Here is a 20,400-nt window from a genome sequence, read left to right as displayed (position 1 = left end):
TATATAACATATATAGAGGTTTAAAATAATTAATTTTAGAAAAGTGAAAATCTTCTGATAAGGCGAAGTAAGAGATTGGAGATATGATATAATGAAGCATTAAGATTTAGGATTTGATAACTTGCTAATCCTGGAGTTTTTATAAAGAGTAATAAAACATTATGATAGGAGAGTTAAGTTTGTGAGTTGGCACACCTTAAACGTGAAATATAAATAGTGCATTATGTTCTCCAACTCCAGAACGCCAAATCGCAAACACCTTCAAAGCATGATGAAGAAAAAGTGCAGTTCAGGTCGGCAAAGGATTCCGATTGAGAAAATACCAAAAAAGAGTCACTTACAAGTAACATTTTCGAAGCGTCGTTCGGGACTCTTCAAAAAAGCGAGTGAGCTCTGCACACTCTGTGGAGTAGAAATCGCAATCATCGTTTTCTCTCCCGCGGACAAGGCCTTTTCGTTCGGCCACCCGCAAGTTGAATCCGTCGTTGATTCTTACGTAACTTCAAACTCATCACCAGAGTATAATCGCAGTGGTGGAGGTCACCAACTCGTTGAGGCTCATCGCAGTGCTAATATTCGTAATCTCAACGCGCAACTCACTCAGATTGTTAACGAGCTAGAGATGGAGAAAAGGCGAGGAGAAGAGCTGGATCGAGCGTGGAAAACGAGACAGAGCCAATTCTGGTGGGAGATCCCCGTTAACGAACTTGGATTGCAAGAGTTACAGCATTTGATGTTTTCGTTGGAGGAACTGAAAAACACTGTTGCAAAATATGCTACTCAAATAATGTCCATGGACCAAACTAGTATTGGGCCAACAGTTACTGGACCCGGGCCCATTGGATTTACCCTTGGGCCTTACGATGCCTTCGACACCAAACATGCTGATATTTACGCTAATGCCCCCGGTCTGAGCTTTCCATATTAATTAAATTAAAGACATGTACTTGCCAGTCCTATCCTTATTTCCCATTCTAATAAAATTGTTGTACAATGTTAGAATAATATAAAAAGAGGGTTTTTGAAAAGATAATGAGTGTAGAAGTAAAGCATAAATAGCTGTCACGTACCCTAAATTCCAAAGTGGTGATGTTACGTGAGAGAATCAACGGCAGATCGTAACAACACACATAAAATATCATTAATTGCCTGCATACGATTGTCATTTTCCTCCATTAATATTAATTGACTATTTCCTAATAAAAGAATTGTATGCAGTACTTTAAGGAGAAGCTTTCAAACAGAAAAAGGACGTCAAACATTTTCAAACTCGTCGTATGTAAGTGGGAGTAAAAATATTAAGAAAAGTCATTTTAAAGCTGGCTGGTTAGTATACAGTGCGTAATATATATATTATTATATTATTCTTAATATTATGTGATACAGTACTTTTATAAAATATATAATTCATGTATTTAAGTTTACATATATAATAATAATAATGCAAAACTCATAGGTATTATTAATATTTATATAGAGGTATAACTGACCTGGACTAGGTTGAGTTTGATATACTCTTTTATTAATTCAACCAGTTTAAATTTAACTGGGTTAAGTTTTATCAAATTTACGATCTATACCAGCTGTAATTGAACTGGGAATAAGTTGAGTAATTTAAACTATACTATAAAATAAATATTTCCAGTATTTTTTAATAATAACTAGAGAAAATATATGCTTTAAAGTTTTCTTTTTTATTATAATAAAAAATATTTTCTATAATTTTATTGTAAAGATAAATGTTTTTTATTTATTTTGTAAGTAGATTCATAATTAAAAAATGATTAAGTTAGAAAAAGGGTTAAATTTAAAATAAAAAACATTTATTTAAAAAGTAAAATTAATAAAAAAATATTTTATTTATTTATTTAAAGGATAAATTGAAAGTTAAATATGGATAAAAAAAGAATATATATAGATATAGACAAAGTAGCGACAATACTTATAATTAGTAAAAAATATTTATCTTCTAATTGTATTTATCCAGTTTGAAATTTATGATTAGGTTTGTTAGTTTGGTACAGAAACTTATTTTTCATAGAAACAAATAAAACTTTCAAATTTGGAATTAATTGATTTATGATAACCCAACCATATTCTCGAAGCAACAATTTGAATAAAGTGGAAACTGTATATATTATATATTTTTTTGGAAAGCTTAAAATTGTTCATTATATATGTCAATAGTTGGTGAACAACAAAATAAACTTAGAGGTATAGAAGAGGTTAGATTTAGTTTGCATCTACGAACATCTCATGATAAATCACAATTAATAAAGAAAAATGATACTTGAACAACCATTTTTGACAACATTTAGACACGCGCACACGTGTCAAAATCTGAGTGGTCCAGTTGGAAAAATTAAATGAAAATGGACCACTCAGATTTTGACACGTGTGCGCGTGTCTAAATGTTGTCAGAAATGGTTGTTCAAGTGTCATTTTCCATTAATAAAATAACGTCTTTATTTTATTTCTTGTTATGATTAGACTATATTATTCCAATTATAATTATTTGTTTATATGAGTATATATATATATATATATATATATATATATATAATATTATTAAAAAATAATATTGAATATTTGGAACAGGTGTGTGATAGTTGGATCTCCGACAGAGGTGTGAGAAACATAGATGTACGCAAAGGTGACGGCGTACGTGCGCACTCTGAACACGACACCCTTTGGCCAACCACGCTTCGCTGGTATCCACTCTCTCTCTCTACAGCTCATTGCCTCAATTTCATAACACTTTTTCTGTTACCTCTGTGTTACAACTGTATCACTCCCATCCCGCCACGTCAGATAACACCATTTTATCACCACCACTCCAATCATTACATCATATTAATTCAATAGACTAAAACATAGTTATTATGAATTTATATGCTGCGGAGAGGTTCTATGAAATAATTTTCTGGATCAAGAGAAAAGTGAATGATTGAATTTAAGAAAAATTGAAAATGAATTAATTGTTATTATTTTAAGCATTAGCATAAAAATTTCATTAGGAAAAAATTTAATATATAACTAAGCAAGGTAGTTGAAAATCAAGGTAAAAATGAACAAATTATAAACTATTGTATTTTATTTGATTAATTAGTCAATAAAAAACCAGTAATTTTCTGTCATTAAAAACACGCCTAAATAAAAGAGAACGAATGTAAAAGTTATCTTATTTTTAAGAATTATAATAAACATGTGATATTGTGCTGGTTTAAAAATGAATATTATATCGTTTTTCTTGAAAACTTTTCAAAAATGTCATCGTATAGAGAAAATCATATCTAGATGATTAAGTACACCTTTTTATTTATATTGGTTTTTCTTTCGAAACTCAAAACAAAAATATTATAGTGGCATTGAGAAAACCTAGCTAGATGATTAATTTCACCTTTCTATTTATTTATTTTTTATGAATATGTATGTATTATAATATCACGTCATTTATTAATTGTTGTTATCAACACTAATTTGAATGAAATGATATTTAAATTTTCTTAATCGAGATTATTGACTGATAGGAATGATAAAATATTATGAAGGAGAAAATGTCTTAGTTGTATTTGAAAAAATAGTTAAAGATAATATACATTATACCAACAACAATTAATTAAATTTTATGGCTTATATTACCTATAAAAGAAAATTAAGCAAATCACTGCGTCCACTATTAATGTTTCCGTATTTGGTGATTTTGATAAGAATAAGCGACAGTCAAAATGTGGTATATTTTGAATTGGTAAGAAGGGAGAAAGGTATTTATTAATGCTGTTTTTATTTTTATTAATTTACCATTTACTAGAGGTTTTTGAATTATGAATTATGAAATATGGTGGACTTAATTAAAATAAAAGAGTGGGGAATAAAAACTGTAGCCATTATCTTTAATTGAACCTGTTGATTCATGTATGAAAATTTAAATTGAATAAATGGGTAATAAAGAAGGAAGAGTATTATTCTCTGTATCAAAACCTGAAAGCAAAATAAATAAATTTTGATGGTAAATAAAAGTAATAGAGTATATTAAAAGAAAATAATGGAATTTATATTATTATTTGTAAAATATGGAAGTAAAATATTAATTGATAATTAATGATAAAAGAGAAAGAAGAAAGAATGAGAAATGCGAAAGAAAGAATAATGAATCTCCAACAGGTTACAGGCTGTCATATTCAGTTTCCTTGATAATCTCTCCTTTCTCTCTCTCGTTGAGTGTCACCTCAGCTGTCAATGTACAAATATATGAATATGAGTGAGCAGTTGCTTCCTCAACGCCAAAATCTATTGGCTACTCTCTCATATTAATCGAATCCACCCTCAAGCTTCATTCATTCATCACTCTTTCATTCAACATGGATCCGTGCCCCTTCGTGCGGATTCTCGTCGGAAACCTCGCCGTGAAGTCGCCGGCGTCGTCCAAACCTTCTTCGTTCTCAGGCAAGGTGCACCCTTCCACTTCTTCCTTATTCTGCAAGATTCAACTGAAGGGAGTGGATTGTGAGGAATCTCTTTCAGGCAGCAACGTGTGCAGTGTTCCTCTGATAACGGAGTTGGATCCACATCCTCGGTCGCTGGCGGCATCCTTCGATTTCTCCAAACCCAAAATCACGAAAGCGTCTAAGAAAGCCCAGATAAAGATATGGGTGTACAAGGGGGCGGCCACTCCCTCCTGCATCTTCACCTCCGCCAAACTAATAGGCAAAATCTCCATTCCCCTCGATCTCACCCTCGCCGAATCACGCTCCTGCACTTTCCACAACGGTTGGCTCCCCCTTACCAAAACCACCAACCGGGTCCAGTTACTTCATTTAACTATCCGGGCCGACCCGGACCCGCGCTTCGTCTTCCGCTTCGACGGCGAGCCGGAGTGTAGCCCCCAGGTTTTCCAAATCAAAGGCGACGTCAAGCAACCCGTTTTCACTTGCAAGTTCAGCTTCAGGGACAAGAATCCCGCTCACTTCCCTTCGCCCAACGCTAACAGTACCGCCGAGCGAAAAGGATGGTCCATCACCGTTCACGACCTTTCCGGCTCGCCGGTAGCCGCCGCCTCCATGGCCACGCCCTTTGTGCCTTCCCCGGGTTCGCAGCGGGTCAGCCGCTCCAACCCTGGAGCCTGGCTCATAATCCGCCCCGACGGAGACGGCACGTGGAAGCCCTGGGGCCGCCTCGAGGCCTGGCGCGAGCCCAACAACTCCAACGCCGTGGGCTACCGATTTCAAATCCTCCCCGCTACCGCTGACCCAGTCACCCTCGCAGGGTCCACCATCAGCTCCCAACACGGCGGGAAATTCACCATCGACGCTACCTCCGGCGTCACTCCGTTGAACACTCCGCGCGGCAGCTGGGATCTCGGGTCCGGGTCCGGGTCCAGTTTGGATTTCGGATTTGAACCGAATTCCCTTTTTAACAAGGGGTTTGTGATGTCAGCGACAGTGGACGGTGAAGGGAAGTGTAGCAAGCCCGAAGTGGAGGTTGGGGTACAGCACGTGACTTGCACGGAAGATGCTGCTGCTTTCGTTGCTCTCGCGGCGGCCCTGGATTTGAGTATGGACGCTTGCAAGCTGTTCTCCCAGAAACTCCGCAAGGAGTTAAGGCAGTAGATTCTGGATTTTGTCTTTTCGAGGTGAATTCCTCTGTCATTCTTAAGGCTATGTTCTGTGACCATTTTGGAGAGACCAAGACTCAGTTTTTTTTTTTTTTTGAGTTTTTTTGAGTTGGAGTGAAGATGTACAGTTAGGAAATTATTTGGCATTTTTTTTAGTACAGACATAAAGTTTTGAATTTATTTTTGATGATCTTGTATTCTTTTATTCTTCGTTTTTTTATGAAGAGTTGCTCTGTACAGAGTTTTTAATTGATGTCTGGTGTGCATCAGAATCCTATGCACGAGTGCGTGATCTCTGATACCAGAATTTACCTGTATTATTTTCTTACCTTCTCATAATAAAGAAATGAATGTAAATATTTGGAAAGCGAAAAGCAATAATAATGGGATGAGAAGGAGCAAAGCATAAATAAGGCCAGCCTGTAGACAGCCAAAATGCTTCTGTCCACATCAAACCTTGATATTATATTTCCAATTTTATAGCCACATTTCAAAAAACTCAAAATCACTTTCAAAACTTCTTGACTTCAATTAACGGCTTTTAAGGGTTACCTTTATTTTTATTTTTTCCAAAATAATCAATATTAACATACAAAAATTGTTAACAATTATTTAATGTTTATTTCCATTGTGAAAGTAATTTGTTGGTTGGAATAATTTTCTTTTGACGTATAAATAATTAATAATATAGACAAAAAATGTCAGATACATTAAAAAGAGATAATTGATTATGGTGCAGGATGGATTATATCTTATAAAGATGTTCAATTTAAGTTGATTATTACATGGCACAAACAATTTTGATATATAATTCATTATATTAATGGGTATTTTGATATATAATTCATTATATTATTTAATTAATTATTTTTTTTATTCTTTCACATAAATCTCAAATCTATTCCAAACTTTTTCTTAATTCAACCTAATACAAACAAGCTTACTCTACTAAATTTTATCTCCTTTGTTTCTCTTTCCACAGGGATAACAAGTCAAGGTTCTAATTTTCACTGCTTTCCAATAGACTTCACTTTAATTTGAATTTTAAATTCGCTCAACATCTTTCTCAAACCACAATCTTTGAACTTAGTTCATATATCTGATGTTCTTAATTATTTATTTCTTTCAATTCATTCTTTAAATTAATTTTGAAATTAAATTTTAAAATCTTCTTAAAATAATCTATAACAGTTAAAAATAATCATACATTACTTGTCAAAATTTCATCTACATATTTTTAAAAAATACATATATTAAAATTCGCAGTTATACATGTAAAATATCCTATACAGGCAATTCTATAAGACAGTAGTACATTGACAGGTAGTAGAATGACAGAGAGAAACTTGTGCATCTATTATTGAGAAGTTGAGTTGCCACTGAGGAATCTAATCCAAATCAACAGTGATGAGCTTAAACCCAGCTCGAGGCCTGCAATTGCACCACTAAACAAGATGAAAGAGTAACCAGCATTATCCATTAATTAATGTATTCACACAATGCAGTGATTTGTAAGGGACGAAAAGGCTCCATTTGAATTCAATTTGCCGTACCATATGACTCAGCTGCTGTATTTTGGTGCAGAAATGTAGTTGTGGACAACTGGAATGGACATGTCCTCTTCCATGGCCCGCAAGAATCATCCTTTCTGTCAGCTTCAAACAGATAAAGATGACAGTATAAACTCATCCCTACCATCCAATTACTCATTTCAAAATCTAGCCAACTCATCACTCATCATATTAAACTAATACACACAACCACATACTTCCATCATATTTTTTTTTTAATACATCGATAGTGCCATCGATTTCAAATTTTTTAAATAGAATTTGATTTTAAATTCCGTAAAAGCATGTACTCTACTAAAGATAATAGATATAATTAACAAATACTCCACACTAATACTATATTATGATTACAGAAAAATGTTTCTTTTAGAATTTAATATCAATGAGAAATTATAAAATTACATAAAGACAAATCCATTTAATTAATCCTATTCATAATTTTATAATAGATGAATTTTAACTAACCAGTAAAGTGCACAATTTTGAAAGTTCAAATATTTTTGTAATTAATGAAATTAAGTGCTTGCCAAAAATGTGTCCAAAATATGTTACTACCATGCCTTAAAAAAAAAAAAATATATATATATATATATATATATATATATATATATATATATATATATATAAATATTTCTTCCATTTTTTTTCAATTCATTTCTTTTTAATATTTCCCTAACCTTTCTTTCCACTGTATCAAAGCATAAAAGAGGAAGAAAAGAAATAGATTGGATATTATAACGAGAGATAGGAACAAGAAGACTAATGGGGAAAAGGAAAAAGAAGATTGCAGGGCAAGTAATAAAACAAAGCAGCAAAACAGCAGTAGATAGTGGAAAAAAAAAACTAGTTACATATATTCAAACTTTGATATGAATATCCACAAGCCTACCTTTGTAACTTTGATGGTCTTGCCTAGACATTTATCTTTTTGACAGGAAAAAGTGTTCAAATATTAACATGGGTCGAAACAAAAACTCTAATCTCTCAGCTCTTCTTGAGAACAAAAAGATCATGCTTTTAGTCTGTTGCAATGGCGTCAACAATATCCCCTTCTTTTATAATATCTGGCAACGTATCCAGATCAGTTCGGTCCTCTGGGACACTCTTGAGGATGTGAGAATCAGATGAATCACCTTTGACTCCATCCTTAATAGAATCAGTGTTCTCATTCGTATGAGAAATATTCAGAGTATTGTTAGTTTCACTCACTTCAGTGTTATTATCTGTTTCATTTGATGCCACAGATTTTGTTGTGTTCTCTAGCACACCACCCTCTAGATTAGAAGATTCACCTGCAGCTGCATCTCCTTTTTCTATTTCAACAGGGACTGCCGAGTTAGAACCGGGCTGGTTTTCTTCAGAGACCTTATTGCCACCCTGCACTAACCCGTCCGTGAGTATATTTTTTTCTACCCCGGTTACTGTTGTGTTCACGGTACCAGTTTGAGTTTGGTATGATTCAGAAAATATCACCGTTTTATTGGGTTCAAATGAAGTATTGGCGCTGATTCTTGTCAAGTCATTGCTCCCTCCAGCAATCACTACTGTCAGATTAGTGCCTGCTTCTGAATGACTGTCCAAAGATGTCGTGGTAACATTGTGTAGATGTGAGCTATACACAGCGTTGGACAAGCTCGCATTGAAAGACTGCTCACTCGCCAATTCAGCTTCTTTATTATTAAAATCTGAGTTTACATCAGGGTTTTCTAAAAGTGACACAGTTTCAGTGCTAGTTGTAGTAGTATCGTGAGTCACAGCACTAGAAGCATCATCCCCCTTGTAATGTTGCTCCCGAGCTTCATGACTATTGTGCTTTTCAACTGAACCATCCCTTTCCTCCTCCTTACTGTGGTTTTCTTTCTCATCACTCTCCTCTTCCTTTTCTTCCTCATCGTCGGGCAGATCTTCATCACGATCAGTATCGGCTGCTGATTGCTCTTGATCAGTCTCATCTATCTCATCATCTCCTCCACCCCTTTCATCTTCCATCTCATCGGTTCTGCTTTCATCTTCCTCTTCCTCATCTACTCTCACTCCAAACTTGTCATCATTTTCTTCAAATTCATGCTCATTTGCTTCTTCTTCACGTTCATTGTGTTCATGCTTATCTTCATCCTTACCCGGATGAAGATCTTTTCTACCAAGTTTCGGAGTCCGATACACAGTCTTAGTTCCAACTGACACTTCTTTATCATTTTCATCATATTCATTTTTCTTATCACGAGAGTGCTTAACCTGATAGATCAACCAGAAGCAAACGCCCAACAACAGAATAATCTGCAGAATATGCTTTACCTTGATGCCTCTGGTTCTGTTGTTCCTACTTGGCCACCGCTTAATCATGCTTAACTTACACAGAAACTCCTAATAGTAACTGATCCGAATGGCTAGGCCAGACTCCCTGCTTTCAATTGGAAAAACATAATTAAAGAACTACGTGAACAATTATCAGTAATGTAAAGATACACTAATAACCAGAAATTCATGTATCAAATCAATGGCCACGTATTTAAAAAGAAAGCTCCAGAGTTCCAAGAAATGAAAAAAAGAAAGATAAACCATTTAACATCAACTTGGAAACAACATTTATCCACCATTCACGAACATCTTAACACAGATAGCATACAATAGTGGGGGAAGGAGGGTGGGAGATGGAATAAAGAACTAAAGAACAAACATTTCAGGCAAAAACCCATAACCCGTGTCAAAAGAAAATTTCAATTTCAACAAAAGCTGATCAGAATCATTTAGAATAATTATAAACACAGTCAATACTAACTCAACTCTAAACAAAAGAAAACAATACCAGATTATCGCCGGATGGTTCTCCAGCAGAAACAAATGCTCCCCCAAAGAAAACCCAATTAAAAAAAGAACAATTTAAGAGAAAAGTGGAAGGGCGATGAGTGCTGTGTGGGGGGTTTTAGAGCAAACCCTAAAGAAAGAAAGAAAAAAAACACAACCAACAGAAAATTTGAAAGAACAGAACAAAATAAATCTTGATAGATATGAACAGAATTCCTTCATTCTATGAGTGAGAAAAAAGAAAGTTTGAATAGAGAAAAGGCAAAAGCTTGTTCCATAAAGGAAGATAAAAGGTAAGAAGGAACATCACCTGAATGAGAAGCAATGCAATGGAAGTAAGTAACGAGTTTAGTTGTTAACTCAGGAGAAGACTATAGCCATATATAGCTTGCAGAGGCTTTTCTTCACTCCAACTGCTTTCTTCCCAAATTAAACCATAATTTTTTGTATTATAGAGAATTATTTTAGTTTAATTTATTTTAATTTAAAAAACATTACTTATTAAAAGATAAAATTGAAAAATAAATGTGTATACTAAAAGGATAAATTCACAGTACTCAACAATACTCTAATTTAATTTAATTACTTAAATTAAAAAGAATCAATATTTATGAGATTGTATCAATGCTTTTTAAATTTTTTTTATCAGCCTATACTTTATTTTCAATATAAATTTATGTGTTATAAGATATATAATACAAAAATAAATATAAATAATATCTTATTTTTAAAATTGGGTATTAGTATAGAGTTGAGTAAATACTTTTATGTTTTTTTACATAAAAATAACGATAAAGAAAAAAAGTTTTGTAACCATTGACTATAAGAAGAAGAACAAAGATGAACAAAGAACAAATTTGTTCATGAGCCATTCCTTCATGTTGTAGTCCCACACACAAATGTTTAGTTTCATTAGTCGACATCATTAATTAATCTTTTTCATATAATCAAATTATTGTTTTTGATATAAATAAATTTATATTAAGTAGTAGACTATAAGTATATTATTATTATTATTATTATTATTATTATTATTATTAGTTTATGATTTGAAACTTTTTTTATATATTATTATTATTTTAATTGATCATTATTATTGTTATCTTTAAGATTATATTGTTATTATTATTGTTTATGATTTTTTTATTATTAAATTTATTATTTTATGAATTCATTTTAACTGTCATTATTATCATTAATTTGTTTATTATTATTATTTTTCACTTGTTATTACTAATCCAACGAGTCCATAAAAAACAGATGATCAATTATAACCATGTTTTAAATTGAACGTGGACACATAATTAATTGCAGCTATAACTTAGTGGATTATGCGATTTTTCTTCACAATAATATACATATGTTAAGTAAATGAAAGATAATATTAATTCTGTGAGGATTTTATGATTATAAATAAAAAGACATGTACAAACTTTTGTTATGGAAGAAATCTAATTTTGTTTTATTTTTTATTATGAGATTCTTCTGTATTGATACGTAATATCTTTCAAATTTTGATACATAATATTTCGTTTTATGATTTTGACACATGATATATTTCAAATACATTTCAAATACAGTTAAAATGATAAACTAATTTAACGTAAATAAATTAAATTTACGGTGATTATTTATTTTCTTACTTTAACTTGAATTTATAGATTTTTAAATTAACTTTTTATTAAGATTTAATCACAGTTCAAAAGCAAATAAATATACTTTATTTATAAACATGTTTAATTTGTAACATGATCAATTAACATGTATTTGACTAATCCTTACCCACTCTTTAATCAAGATTGTCCCATGTGTCCGGTAAACAATAATGAAAACATTGATCGTCTGATCAATATGAAGACCTCTCGATCATACTATATATAACTAAATACATAAATAATGTTACTAATTAAATGATGTTACTAATTGAGCCATAAATTTAATGAGTTGAGTAATCAATAATCTCATTAAATGGTTTGAAATAGGCATAAGAGGGAGATGAGACTCTAGAAAAAGAAAGGAAAGGATTGGCGTGGCCATAAAGGACATTCAGAAGTATGGTATTCCAAGCCTATGGCTACTTCCAATCATTTAATTTCTTAATAATAGGTGGTTAAAATATTCCTGAGGCAGATATGAGTGCGAGACGTTGGTTTAGTGGAAAATGATGATTAAGAAGGATGGCGAAAGAAGACTGGCACTTGGTTGTGCTGTGACTTTCTTTTTCTCCCAATTCTAAATAAATATCTTTCTTGGTTGACGTTTCAGTCAATTTTGATGGCCCAAATGTACCATTTCTGTGTTGTATTATCACCAAATGGAAAGTTCTTTTTCACCTCATCCTAGGTAGGCTTCAACCCCTTCTGCATGTTTGTTTCTTTAGGCTGGGCACATTACGCATAATTTTCAAATCCTTAAAGATTCAAGAACCAGAAAACATAAATCAATACAAGTTGCAAAATTCTTTCTATTGCACATAGACACTTGAACTTGCAGAGCCACATATTTTGGATGCTAATTAACATTGTTTAAATACGAGATAAGTTTGTTGATTCAAAATTGTAGATGTTGAACAAAATAGCAACTCTATCAGTCTTTACTATACTGTGCTTGATACATTTCACGAATCCTGCCACCAAATGTAAGTTTCATATTTTTCTGAGAAAACAAAATAGCCTTCCTGCATATATTACTTCGAGCTGAAAAATAAGCAACTAGAATACAATACATAGTGTTCCAAGATTTCCAAATCTAGTCATGCGAAACTACGACAAATAAGTAGGTGATGGGTAATTGATACAGCCTAAAATCTCCAAGCAATCAAGCTTATCTAGGATCCATTTCGCTAATGGAAACCTCATTGATAGAAACTGGTAATGATTTTGTTATAGACTGATCAAATTGCTGCCCTTTTGGCATGTATGTATCAGTTCCACTGTGGATGAAAAATGCAGGCCGCTTAGGAGTTGGTAGAGTAACAGTGCTACTATCTAGCATAAGAACTATTGTTGCCATTGTAGGTCTGTCTTCGGGATCTTCTTGGACACACAGCAGACCAATATGGATGGTTCTGATGATTTCATTCTGATTGTAGGATTCTCTTAATATGGGGTCCATCAGTTCCAAAGGTGTTCCATCCTTCCAAAGTAGCCACGCCTGCAAAAAGTTACATCAAGTAGTTCTCAGTGTGATGTGAGCACCACATATTTTCCCTTTTCACTAGAATACACTTGTATCAATTAGCTCAAGGAAGCTAAATATCTGCTCTACTTACATAGCTCAATAGATCCTCAGCACCATCTGTTTGATAGAAAGAACTATTCTTCTTGCCGCTTATAATCTCCATAAGGAGGACTCCAAAACTGTACACGTCAGACTTAACAGAGAACTCTCCATGCATTGCATATTCTGGAGCCATATATCCACTGTATAAATAAAACACGGATTGAATAATCAACACAACCGTCAGCACAGGAAACAAAAGACAGAAATCTGGCACAGTAATGCAAACTGGGTTTAGATTTTGTATGTTTGTTTGAAACTACAAGACATTTGAAATGATTTTGATCGATATGTTAGAATTAGAAAACTGTGCTTCCACAAATAAAGGTGCTCTGAGGAAGATAGAAAACTGTACTTACTAGGTTCCTACAATTCTGTCTGTGTTTCCTTGAGTTTGATCAACTCCAAATATTCTTGCCATGCCAAAATCTGAGATCTTTGGACTCAAATCACTATCTAACAATATGTTACTTGCTTTAAGATCTCGATGTATAATTCTAAGCCTAGAATCTTCATGAAGATATTGAATGCCTCGAGCAGTCCCTTCAATAATCTTGTAACGTCTCCTCCAATCCAACTCCCTTTGCTTTTCAGGGTCTACAAATTGGACAAAACATTCAAGTCGCAGGAAGAGTGTCAAATAACAGTGAAGTAATCTAGAAGCAACATTGCAACACTTTGAATACTTGAAGCATATAATATATTAAGTTTTTATGCACAGTTTTATTTATTGTGGTCGCCTATTAAGCATATCCAGAAGATGCCAAAAAGGCAAAAACAAGAAGAGAAAAAAAAGCAAGCATATAAAATATAACATAGTTCAGAAGGATTGTCTGATCCTACCGAAGAGAGTGTAGTCGAGACTTTTGTTGGGAACATATTCATAAACAAGTATCTTCTCTTCTCCTTGCAAGCAAAACCCAAGAAGCCTCACTAAATTTCTATGTTGGAGCTTGGCAACTACCACCACTTCATTCTTAAATTCTTCTCCACCTTGCCCAGAACTTTTGGAGAGTCTTTTGACAGCTATTTCTTGTCCAGTCGGAAGAGCACCCTGAATTTTTCCAAACATAACTGAATCACACATCCTAGAATGGATCTCATTTGCTTCTTTCACAGAAACAAAAAAAGCACGCTAGAATCTTACCTTGAAAACCTCACCAAATCCACCCTCCCCCAGCTTATTTTCCGCAGAGAAATTGTTTGTGGCCGCTGAAATCGTGCCAAAACTGAATTGCAAGGATTCCACAGTGGTGATGTCATCTACATCTAGAAACCCAAAACAAACGTTTAAGATAAAATCATTCATTCAAAAAGGGAAAAAACGAGGATCTTTCCGGTGCATCCTTACTTTTTCCTTCCTTTAGAGAACCCTGCTTCTTTCTAGCTCTTCTACTCAAGAAACAAATTCCCACTATAAACAGAAGCACGGCTACCGTAATTGGAACCACAATCGCAACAATGGTCCCAGTTGAGATCCCACCGCCTCCTGCATCCAACCCAATCCAAAACATCAAAACAAATGCCACGAAAGAAATTACATTTAATTCAATACAAACTTAATACAGTTACTTATGTTCTTCTCTCTCCTCCTCGGGATATAAATTTTAGCTGGATGAGCAGTGTAATCCTTAATATATGTTTTTGTTATAAAAATTCAATTTTGATCACAGAAGAACAGTATCAATAGACATAGCAGTGGAGAGACCGTGTGTTTGAATTGAAGTGTGAAGATTATACCTTGGGAATTAGCGGAAGCTGGAGGCGGAAGTAGGGGCGATGAGGGTGGAGGCGCGGGTGCGACTTGGCGGTAGAAAGGGTAGAGTTCGTACCTAACGTTGCAGCTAGGATAGAGAACCCTTCCTCCCTGCTTTCCCTGACAGCACCGAGGAAGGTCTCCAATCACACCACTGAGACAACTTCTGCAGTCTTGCGGGGACAGATCGGGTGTGCACTGAGCCAAACAGTATAGTGACTGAAACCCAGAAATGTTGGCCTGATTGGTCGCGTATTTCTTCAATCCCACGGAAAAATTGGCAGCCTCATCCGCGGTTGTGTTTATGGTTGAGAAAAGCAGTTTCATGAAGGCTTCTTGGTTGGATATGTTGGCAGAGTTGAGGAGTCCGACACGTGGCCGAACGGCCACCGTGGAGAAGAAAGAGCGGTTGGAGTAGCGAACAGTGCACTCGTCGTACCATATCACGGCCTGTTTGGCCAGAGAGCACTCTGAGCGGAGACGTCGCGTTGCGTTCAACACGCACTGTTGACACAGCGCTGTGGGCACGTCTCCTCTGCACATGAACAGTCCGTACACCCTGTCGGAGGAGGATGTTCCGACGGTGTCGTTTGAGAATTCTATGGATTTTGAAGATAGGGAACTGAAGAGGGTGCCGACGTTTAGTTGGTAGGCACTGTTGGCGGTGGTGTTGCCGCCTGAACAGTTATGGTACAGATAGACAGGGTCGGTGCTCGGTTGGTCCTGTGCTTTGCAAGTGTTCAAGTTGAGGAAGCTGAGAATGAACAACAGCAGCACAAGCTTGAGCGAAGCCATGGATACGTGCGTAAACATCTCTCTCTTACCACTCACATACGCATTCCTTTTGCTGTTTCTGTTGCTTCTCTTATTTAGTAGTGACTGGAGTCTCCTTGACTTTTCGCAGATACTTTTGCTTCCTTTTCACTGGAAATACACGTCCTTGACTTGTAATACTGTTAAATATTTGGAACCTGTCCATAATAATTTCGTCTTCCTCCAATCATTAATTACTTTTGTTGAAAGGATTAGTTCTCTGTTTCATAGGTTTAGCTTTGATACTGATGAATTAATTAAATGTATGAAATAACTTCAGTGTTGCATTCTTGCCATTTTGTTCTCCTATCAACTATAATATAACATTCTTTCAAAAGCTTTATTTTCCTTTTTTCGTCATCTTCTTTCTTGTCCTATTTATCATTTATTTTGCACATATTTTGTTATGAAAAAATAACACAGCGTGTGAGAATAAGCTTTATAATGTAAAAGTGACATTAAAATAATGCATATATTAGAAATATGGATGTTAATAAAGAAGCAGGTGTGAAGTCAATGAAGCAAGTCAAGCAAGATATTTATTATTTATTTGTTTCATTTAGTGTGATTATGAGCGATGACCCAAAGTCTCTGCGAGGATGGGTTGGGTGGGGACAGCCATGAAAGGAACATTTGTCCATAGGTCAAGAATACTGTTGTTGTCGTTAAGCATCAGAACATGAAACATGACAAGTAGACCAAGTCTTCCCCATCATCGTGGTAAAATATCAGAAAATATAATCTCATTTCCTGAAGGATTGGTTTTTGTAGATGGATCGAGACGAAGCACCCTACTCAAAGAAAAAGCAGGTTGTTTTGGTTGGGGAAGGACCATTGATTCACTTCCCAGGAGAAGCATCACAGCTGACATGGTGGGCCTGTGTTCCGGATTTTCCTGCACGCACAGAAGCCCAATGTGCATGCATCTTACAACTTCAGATGCAAGGCATGATTCCAACACCACTGGATCCACAAAGTCCAATGCTTTTCCTTCATTCCACACTCGCCATGCCTGCCAAAGTTACAGTTAAACAAAACAGAACTACATCATTTGTTTCAATCATTAATATATGTTATGTTACGACGAAAGTGTTTCACTTACATATGCCAGCAGTGTCGGGGCAAGTTCGGTTTGGTAAAAACCACTGTTTCTTTTTCCGCTGATGATTTCAAGCAAGATAACGCCAAAGCTGAACACATCGGATTTCACACTGAACAATCCTTCCATTGCATACTCTGGAGCCATATATCCACTATCGTTTGAACATCAACATCGCGCATGGGTTCATAGTTCAGTTCAAGGAAAACAATCTTCAATAAAATATAGATTTTTGTACCATTTTTAATATCACGATTTTGGGAATTTGATAAATGTTATAACTTTTCATAAATTTGGTACCATTTTTTTTACAATCTTAAATGCCCAACTAAAATTTTACAATTAAAGTAGCGGCGATTTAATCAAGTTTGTAAAATATTAAAAGAAATATAGATGGGTGCATATATGAAATTGGCTTACTATGTTCCCACAACTCTTTTGGTGTTTGCTGCATTCTGATTCTCAGAAAATATCCTGGCCATACCAAAATCTGATATTTTAGCCAACAGTTCGTGGTCTAACAACACATTGTTGGGTTTTAAGTCTCTGTGAATGATTTTAAGGCGAGACTCCTCGTGGAGATAAAGCAGTCCTCTCGCTATGCCATCGATAATACCATTGTATGTCTTCCAATCAAGCTTTGAACGTTTTTCTGGATCTTCATAATAAAGAACATGAGTCAGTCAGATGTTTTCTACTGTGACGAAATACCAATCAGCTACACATGCAGAAGGTTTAAGAATCTAAAGGTGAGCAAAAGAACAAACCAAATATAAGTTGATCAAGGCTTTTGTTTGACATGAATTCATATATCAGTAACTTTTCTTCTCCCTCCAAGGCACAACCTAACAGCCTCACCAAATTCTTGTGTTGAAGTTTGGCAATCAACACAACTTCATTTTTAAATTCTTCTATGCCTTGCCAAGATTTCCTCGACAATCTTTTGACTGCTATTTCATTACCATCTGCCAGAACACCCTGCAATGTAGATTCCAAAATCAAACACAGCGAGAGGACTATATATCAACCATGCATGCCCCACAAATAGAGCTTTTAGTGGTTTATATACGTGACCTTGTACACTGCACCAAACCCTCCTTGTCCCAGCTTATTTGTATCTGAAAAGTCATCAGTAGCAACCCTGATTGAAGCTAAAGTCATGAACAACAGTTCTTCGGAACTAATCAAATCACCTTCTTCTGTGACTGCCACATGCTTAGGGGTAGTCAACTCTTGTAATAGCGTTCGTTCACTCATTTCTTCATCTGTTTCATTCGAAGTCACGATTCACAAATGAAAACGAAGCAAAGAAAGTTGAAGCTGATTCTTAAATGGTTTTATGATACTTAACAAATTGCACTGTAGAAGTTACCTCTGTCTCTATTTTTCTTTCCTCGTAAGCATGCAATGCCCAACCCAACAACAAGTGCTAATACAAAAATCGACCCAGATATAATCAGCACAAGAATCCAGGTCTTCCGTTTCCCTCCTTGTAAATTGTAAAAAAAAAAAACATCCTTTTGTCAATACCTTTTTCACAGATGAATTCAACACGATACAACAATCTAAACTCCTATTCATGCCGTCCAACAATTATAATTAACTTAAATTTTAATCTTGAAAAAACTTACTAGTTTTCACTTTCATAAATTGTATTTATTTTTCTAAAAACTCTAAAGAACGGCCACAAAATAAAAGTGAAATAACTGTGAGAACAGAAGATTATCTAGTAAGAAATATGACTCTCAGTGTATGGAGGATGACTGCGGTATTACTTCGCTTTCCAGGTATATGTACTCCAAAAGTAACTCATGCATTTGAAGATATGTGAAATGTCACATCACCAGTGATAATAACCATTTTTTTTTATTTATAAACTAAAAAACGGAATAAATAATCCAACTATGTTTTTCAAAATTATCCTCTAGCAAACATGAATAAACAAATAGGAATAGCAGAAATATGTTTAGATTGAACTTGAATAAGAATTAATCACCGGACTCTATCCAAAAGAAAAAGATGGAATTTTGAAATTGCGTAAGCAAAGCAACGAAAGTGAGTACCAGAATTGAACAATTTTCAGTGCAGTGGGCACGTATTTTTCGTCAGATTCAAAAACCATACCTGAGGAAGTTGGGTAAACCAACATATACGCAGAAGAAGCATTGAAGAACTGAGACATTTGGAACCTCATATTGCAAGTACGACTAAGAATAATCCCACCTTCTCTGTAGGAGCAGCATGCAGTGATTTCTGTGAAGGCGTTACTCAAACAAGTGCTACAGCCGTCGTGGGACATGTCCCTCGTACATTGGACCAACCCATAAATTGTCTTCTTCCCAGGATAGTCAATTTCACCTGCCGCAAACATGTTCTTGACAGGATTGAAAGCAGCCTCGTTCGAGAGATTCTTCATTAGAAAAGTCAAGTATTCCCTAAATCGAATAGGATCAGAAACATTCTTCTCCTCATCATTCTGCTTGGGGTACTTTCCGGTGTAAGCCACCACATCAAAGCTCTGAAAGGAGTAGCGTACTTGGCAAAGGTTATACCATATCATTGCATTTTCACTCCTGCACCTATTGATGATATCTTGGCTTGCTTTCTCAATGCATTCTTTGCAAACTGTGTAGTTGCCGATGTCCCCTCTGCACAGTGACTGTCCGTACACTTTGTTTGTCTCTTCTCCTATAAAAGTGTTATAGAAACCAGCCTTTGAAGCGGTGTCGGAGGAAAGCAACCCCAGAACAAGGTTGAGGTTGTGATGGAATGAACTATTGAGGTTGTACAGTGGGAATTCACTGGGACAGTAAATATCAACAGGGTCTTCTCCAGAAACGCGATTGAGAGACGACATAAACATAAATACGATGAACAAGAACAAAAGGACAGCTGAAGGTCTATGTTTGACCATGTTCATCATGGATAACCTTTTGGACAGAAGACGACACTCAAACATGTTAACAGCAGCTTGGTTAAGATCGATGTAGATTCACACCAAAGGGTTAGAATTTTTGGTTGCAAAATGGGAAATGAATGAAAGTTGTTATGATAATATAATAATGATGGTTTTATGAACTATTGATAGCATAAAATGGCTGGAGCAACAAGGTGCTTGGTTCAGCACAAAACTGGTAAACGGTATTAATTATTAGTTTCACATCCTCATGATGCCATGTTTTTTCTTAATTACTTGTGTTAGTCTTTTTTTCCTCTCTCATTTAATTTAATAAAATGGTCAATAATTTACATTTAATGCTTTCGTTTCAGTCACAGTCAAGGGACGGCATAATCCATCGTTAGGAACATTTCGTAAACCTTTGCCTGGAATCCTATTTGATGTATTAAAATTGAAATTGGTATTTGTTTTAATGCTTATATAAATCTGCTAGTTAGCACCACTAATTAGAATGACTGAGCCTACTTAAAAACAATTGTTGCTTTTTTAATATATATACTTAAT

The 20,400-nt window shown here is 35.0% G+C and overlaps 4 protein-coding genes and 1 pseudogene across 5 annotated transcripts; 2 read left to right on the top strand and 3 right to left on the bottom strand.

Moving 5' to 3' along the window:
- LOC124820132 (agamous-like MADS-box protein AGL61 pseudogene) lies at nucleotides 1-951 on the top strand (annotated as a pseudogene).
- Nucleotides 952-4,151: 3,200 nt separating this feature from the next.
- LOC148191845 (uncharacterized) lies at nucleotides 4,152-5,867 on the top strand. Its single transcript, XM_088099912.1, has one exon. The coding sequence runs from the start codon at nucleotides 4,362-4,364 to the stop codon at nucleotides 5,607-5,609; it is 1,248 nt and encodes a 415-aa protein (XP_087956038.1). The 5' UTR covers nucleotides 4,152-4,361; the 3' UTR covers nucleotides 5,610-5,867.
- Nucleotides 5,868-7,984: 2,117 nt separating this feature from the next.
- Nucleotides 7,985-10,416, bottom strand: LOC148191844 (uncharacterized). 2 transcript variants are annotated; one of them, XM_088100087.1, is made up of 2 exons: nucleotides 10,301-10,416; nucleotides 7,985-9,586 (listed from the first exon to the last, which is right to left on the bottom strand). In XM_088100087.1, the coding sequence occupies exon 2, from the start codon at nucleotides 9,526-9,528 to the stop codon at nucleotides 8,203-8,205; it is 1,326 nt and encodes a 441-aa protein (XP_087956213.1). In that variant the 5' UTR covers nucleotides 9,529-9,586; nucleotides 10,301-10,416; the 3' UTR covers nucleotides 7,985-8,202. The 2 variants fall into 2 exon arrangements, with proteins under 2 accessions (XP_087956213.1, XP_087956214.1); XM_088100088.1 differs by lacking the exon at nucleotides 10,301-10,416 and adding an exon at nucleotides 9,992-10,273.
- A 2,139-nt stretch (nucleotides 10,417-12,555) lies between these two features.
- Nucleotides 12,556-15,928, bottom strand: LOC124820131 (cysteine-rich receptor-like protein kinase 10). Its single transcript, XM_047291776.2, has 7 exons — nucleotides 15,010-15,928; nucleotides 14,621-14,758; nucleotides 14,417-14,538; nucleotides 14,113-14,323; nucleotides 13,629-13,866; nucleotides 13,262-13,412; nucleotides 12,556-13,143 (listed from the first exon to the last, which is right to left on the bottom strand). Exons 1-7 carry the CDS (start codon nucleotides 15,836-15,838, stop codon nucleotides 12,814-12,816), a joined length of 2,019 nt encoding a protein of 672 aa, XP_047147732.2. The 5' UTR covers nucleotides 15,839-15,928; the 3' UTR covers nucleotides 12,556-12,813.
- Nucleotides 15,929-16,396: 468 nt separating this feature from the next.
- On the bottom strand, nucleotides 16,397-19,918 carry LOC124820133 (cysteine-rich receptor-like protein kinase 15). The gene is made up of 7 exons (XM_088100263.1): nucleotides 19,062-19,918; nucleotides 18,310-18,426; nucleotides 18,012-18,202; nucleotides 17,705-17,915; nucleotides 17,358-17,595; nucleotides 16,941-17,091; nucleotides 16,397-16,850 (listed from the first exon to the last, which is right to left on the bottom strand). The coding sequence occupies exons 1-7, from the start codon at nucleotides 19,894-19,896 to the stop codon at nucleotides 16,551-16,553; spliced, it is 2,043 nt and encodes a 680-aa protein (XP_087956389.1). The 5' UTR covers nucleotides 19,897-19,918; the 3' UTR covers nucleotides 16,397-16,550.
- Nucleotides 19,919-20,400: the final 482 nt, after the last annotated feature.

This window comes from Vigna umbellata, chromosome 10 (genome assembly GCF_029865625.1).
Source record: "Vigna umbellata cultivar VRB3 chromosome 10, Vumbellata_1.0, whole genome shotgun sequence".
Taxonomy (NCBI): Eukaryota; Viridiplantae; Streptophyta; class Magnoliopsida; order Fabales; family Fabaceae; genus Vigna; species Vigna umbellata.
The sequence above is the reverse complement of the archived record's forward strand: the minus strand, read 5'-3'. Positions and strand labels throughout refer to the sequence as shown.

Coding starts and splice junctions, on each gene's coding strand:
- LOC124820131 (XM_047291776.2), bottom strand. CDS start 15,838: ATGTTTACGCACGTATCCATGGCTTCGCTCAAGCTTGTGCTGCTGTTG. Junction 13,413..13,628: donor GACAGAATTGTAGGAACCTA/GTAAGTACAGTT, acceptor TTATTTATACAG/TGGATATATGGCTCCAGAAT. Junction 13,144..13,261: donor CTGAGGATCTATTGAGCTAT/GTAAGTAGAGCA, acceptor AACTTTTTGCAG/GCGTGGCTACTTTGGAAGGA.
- LOC148191845 (XM_088099912.1), top strand. CDS start 4,362: ATGGATCCGTGCCCCTTCGTGCGGATTCTCGTCGGAAACCTCGCCGTG.
- LOC124820133 (XM_088100263.1), bottom strand. CDS start 19,896: ATGTTTGAGTGTCGTCTTCTGTCCAAAAGGTTATCCATGATGAACATG. Junction 18,427..19,061: donor GGTTTACCCAACTTCCTCAG/GTATGGTTTTTG, acceptor ACAATTTACAAG/GAGGGAAACGGAAGACCTGG. Junction 17,092..17,357: donor AAAAGAGTTGTGGGAACATA/GTAAGCCAATTT, acceptor TTCAAACGATAG/TGGATATATGGCTCCAGAGT.
- LOC148191844 (XM_088100087.1), bottom strand. CDS start 9,528: ATGATTAAGCGGTGGCCAAGTAGGAACAACAGAACCAGAGGCATCAAG.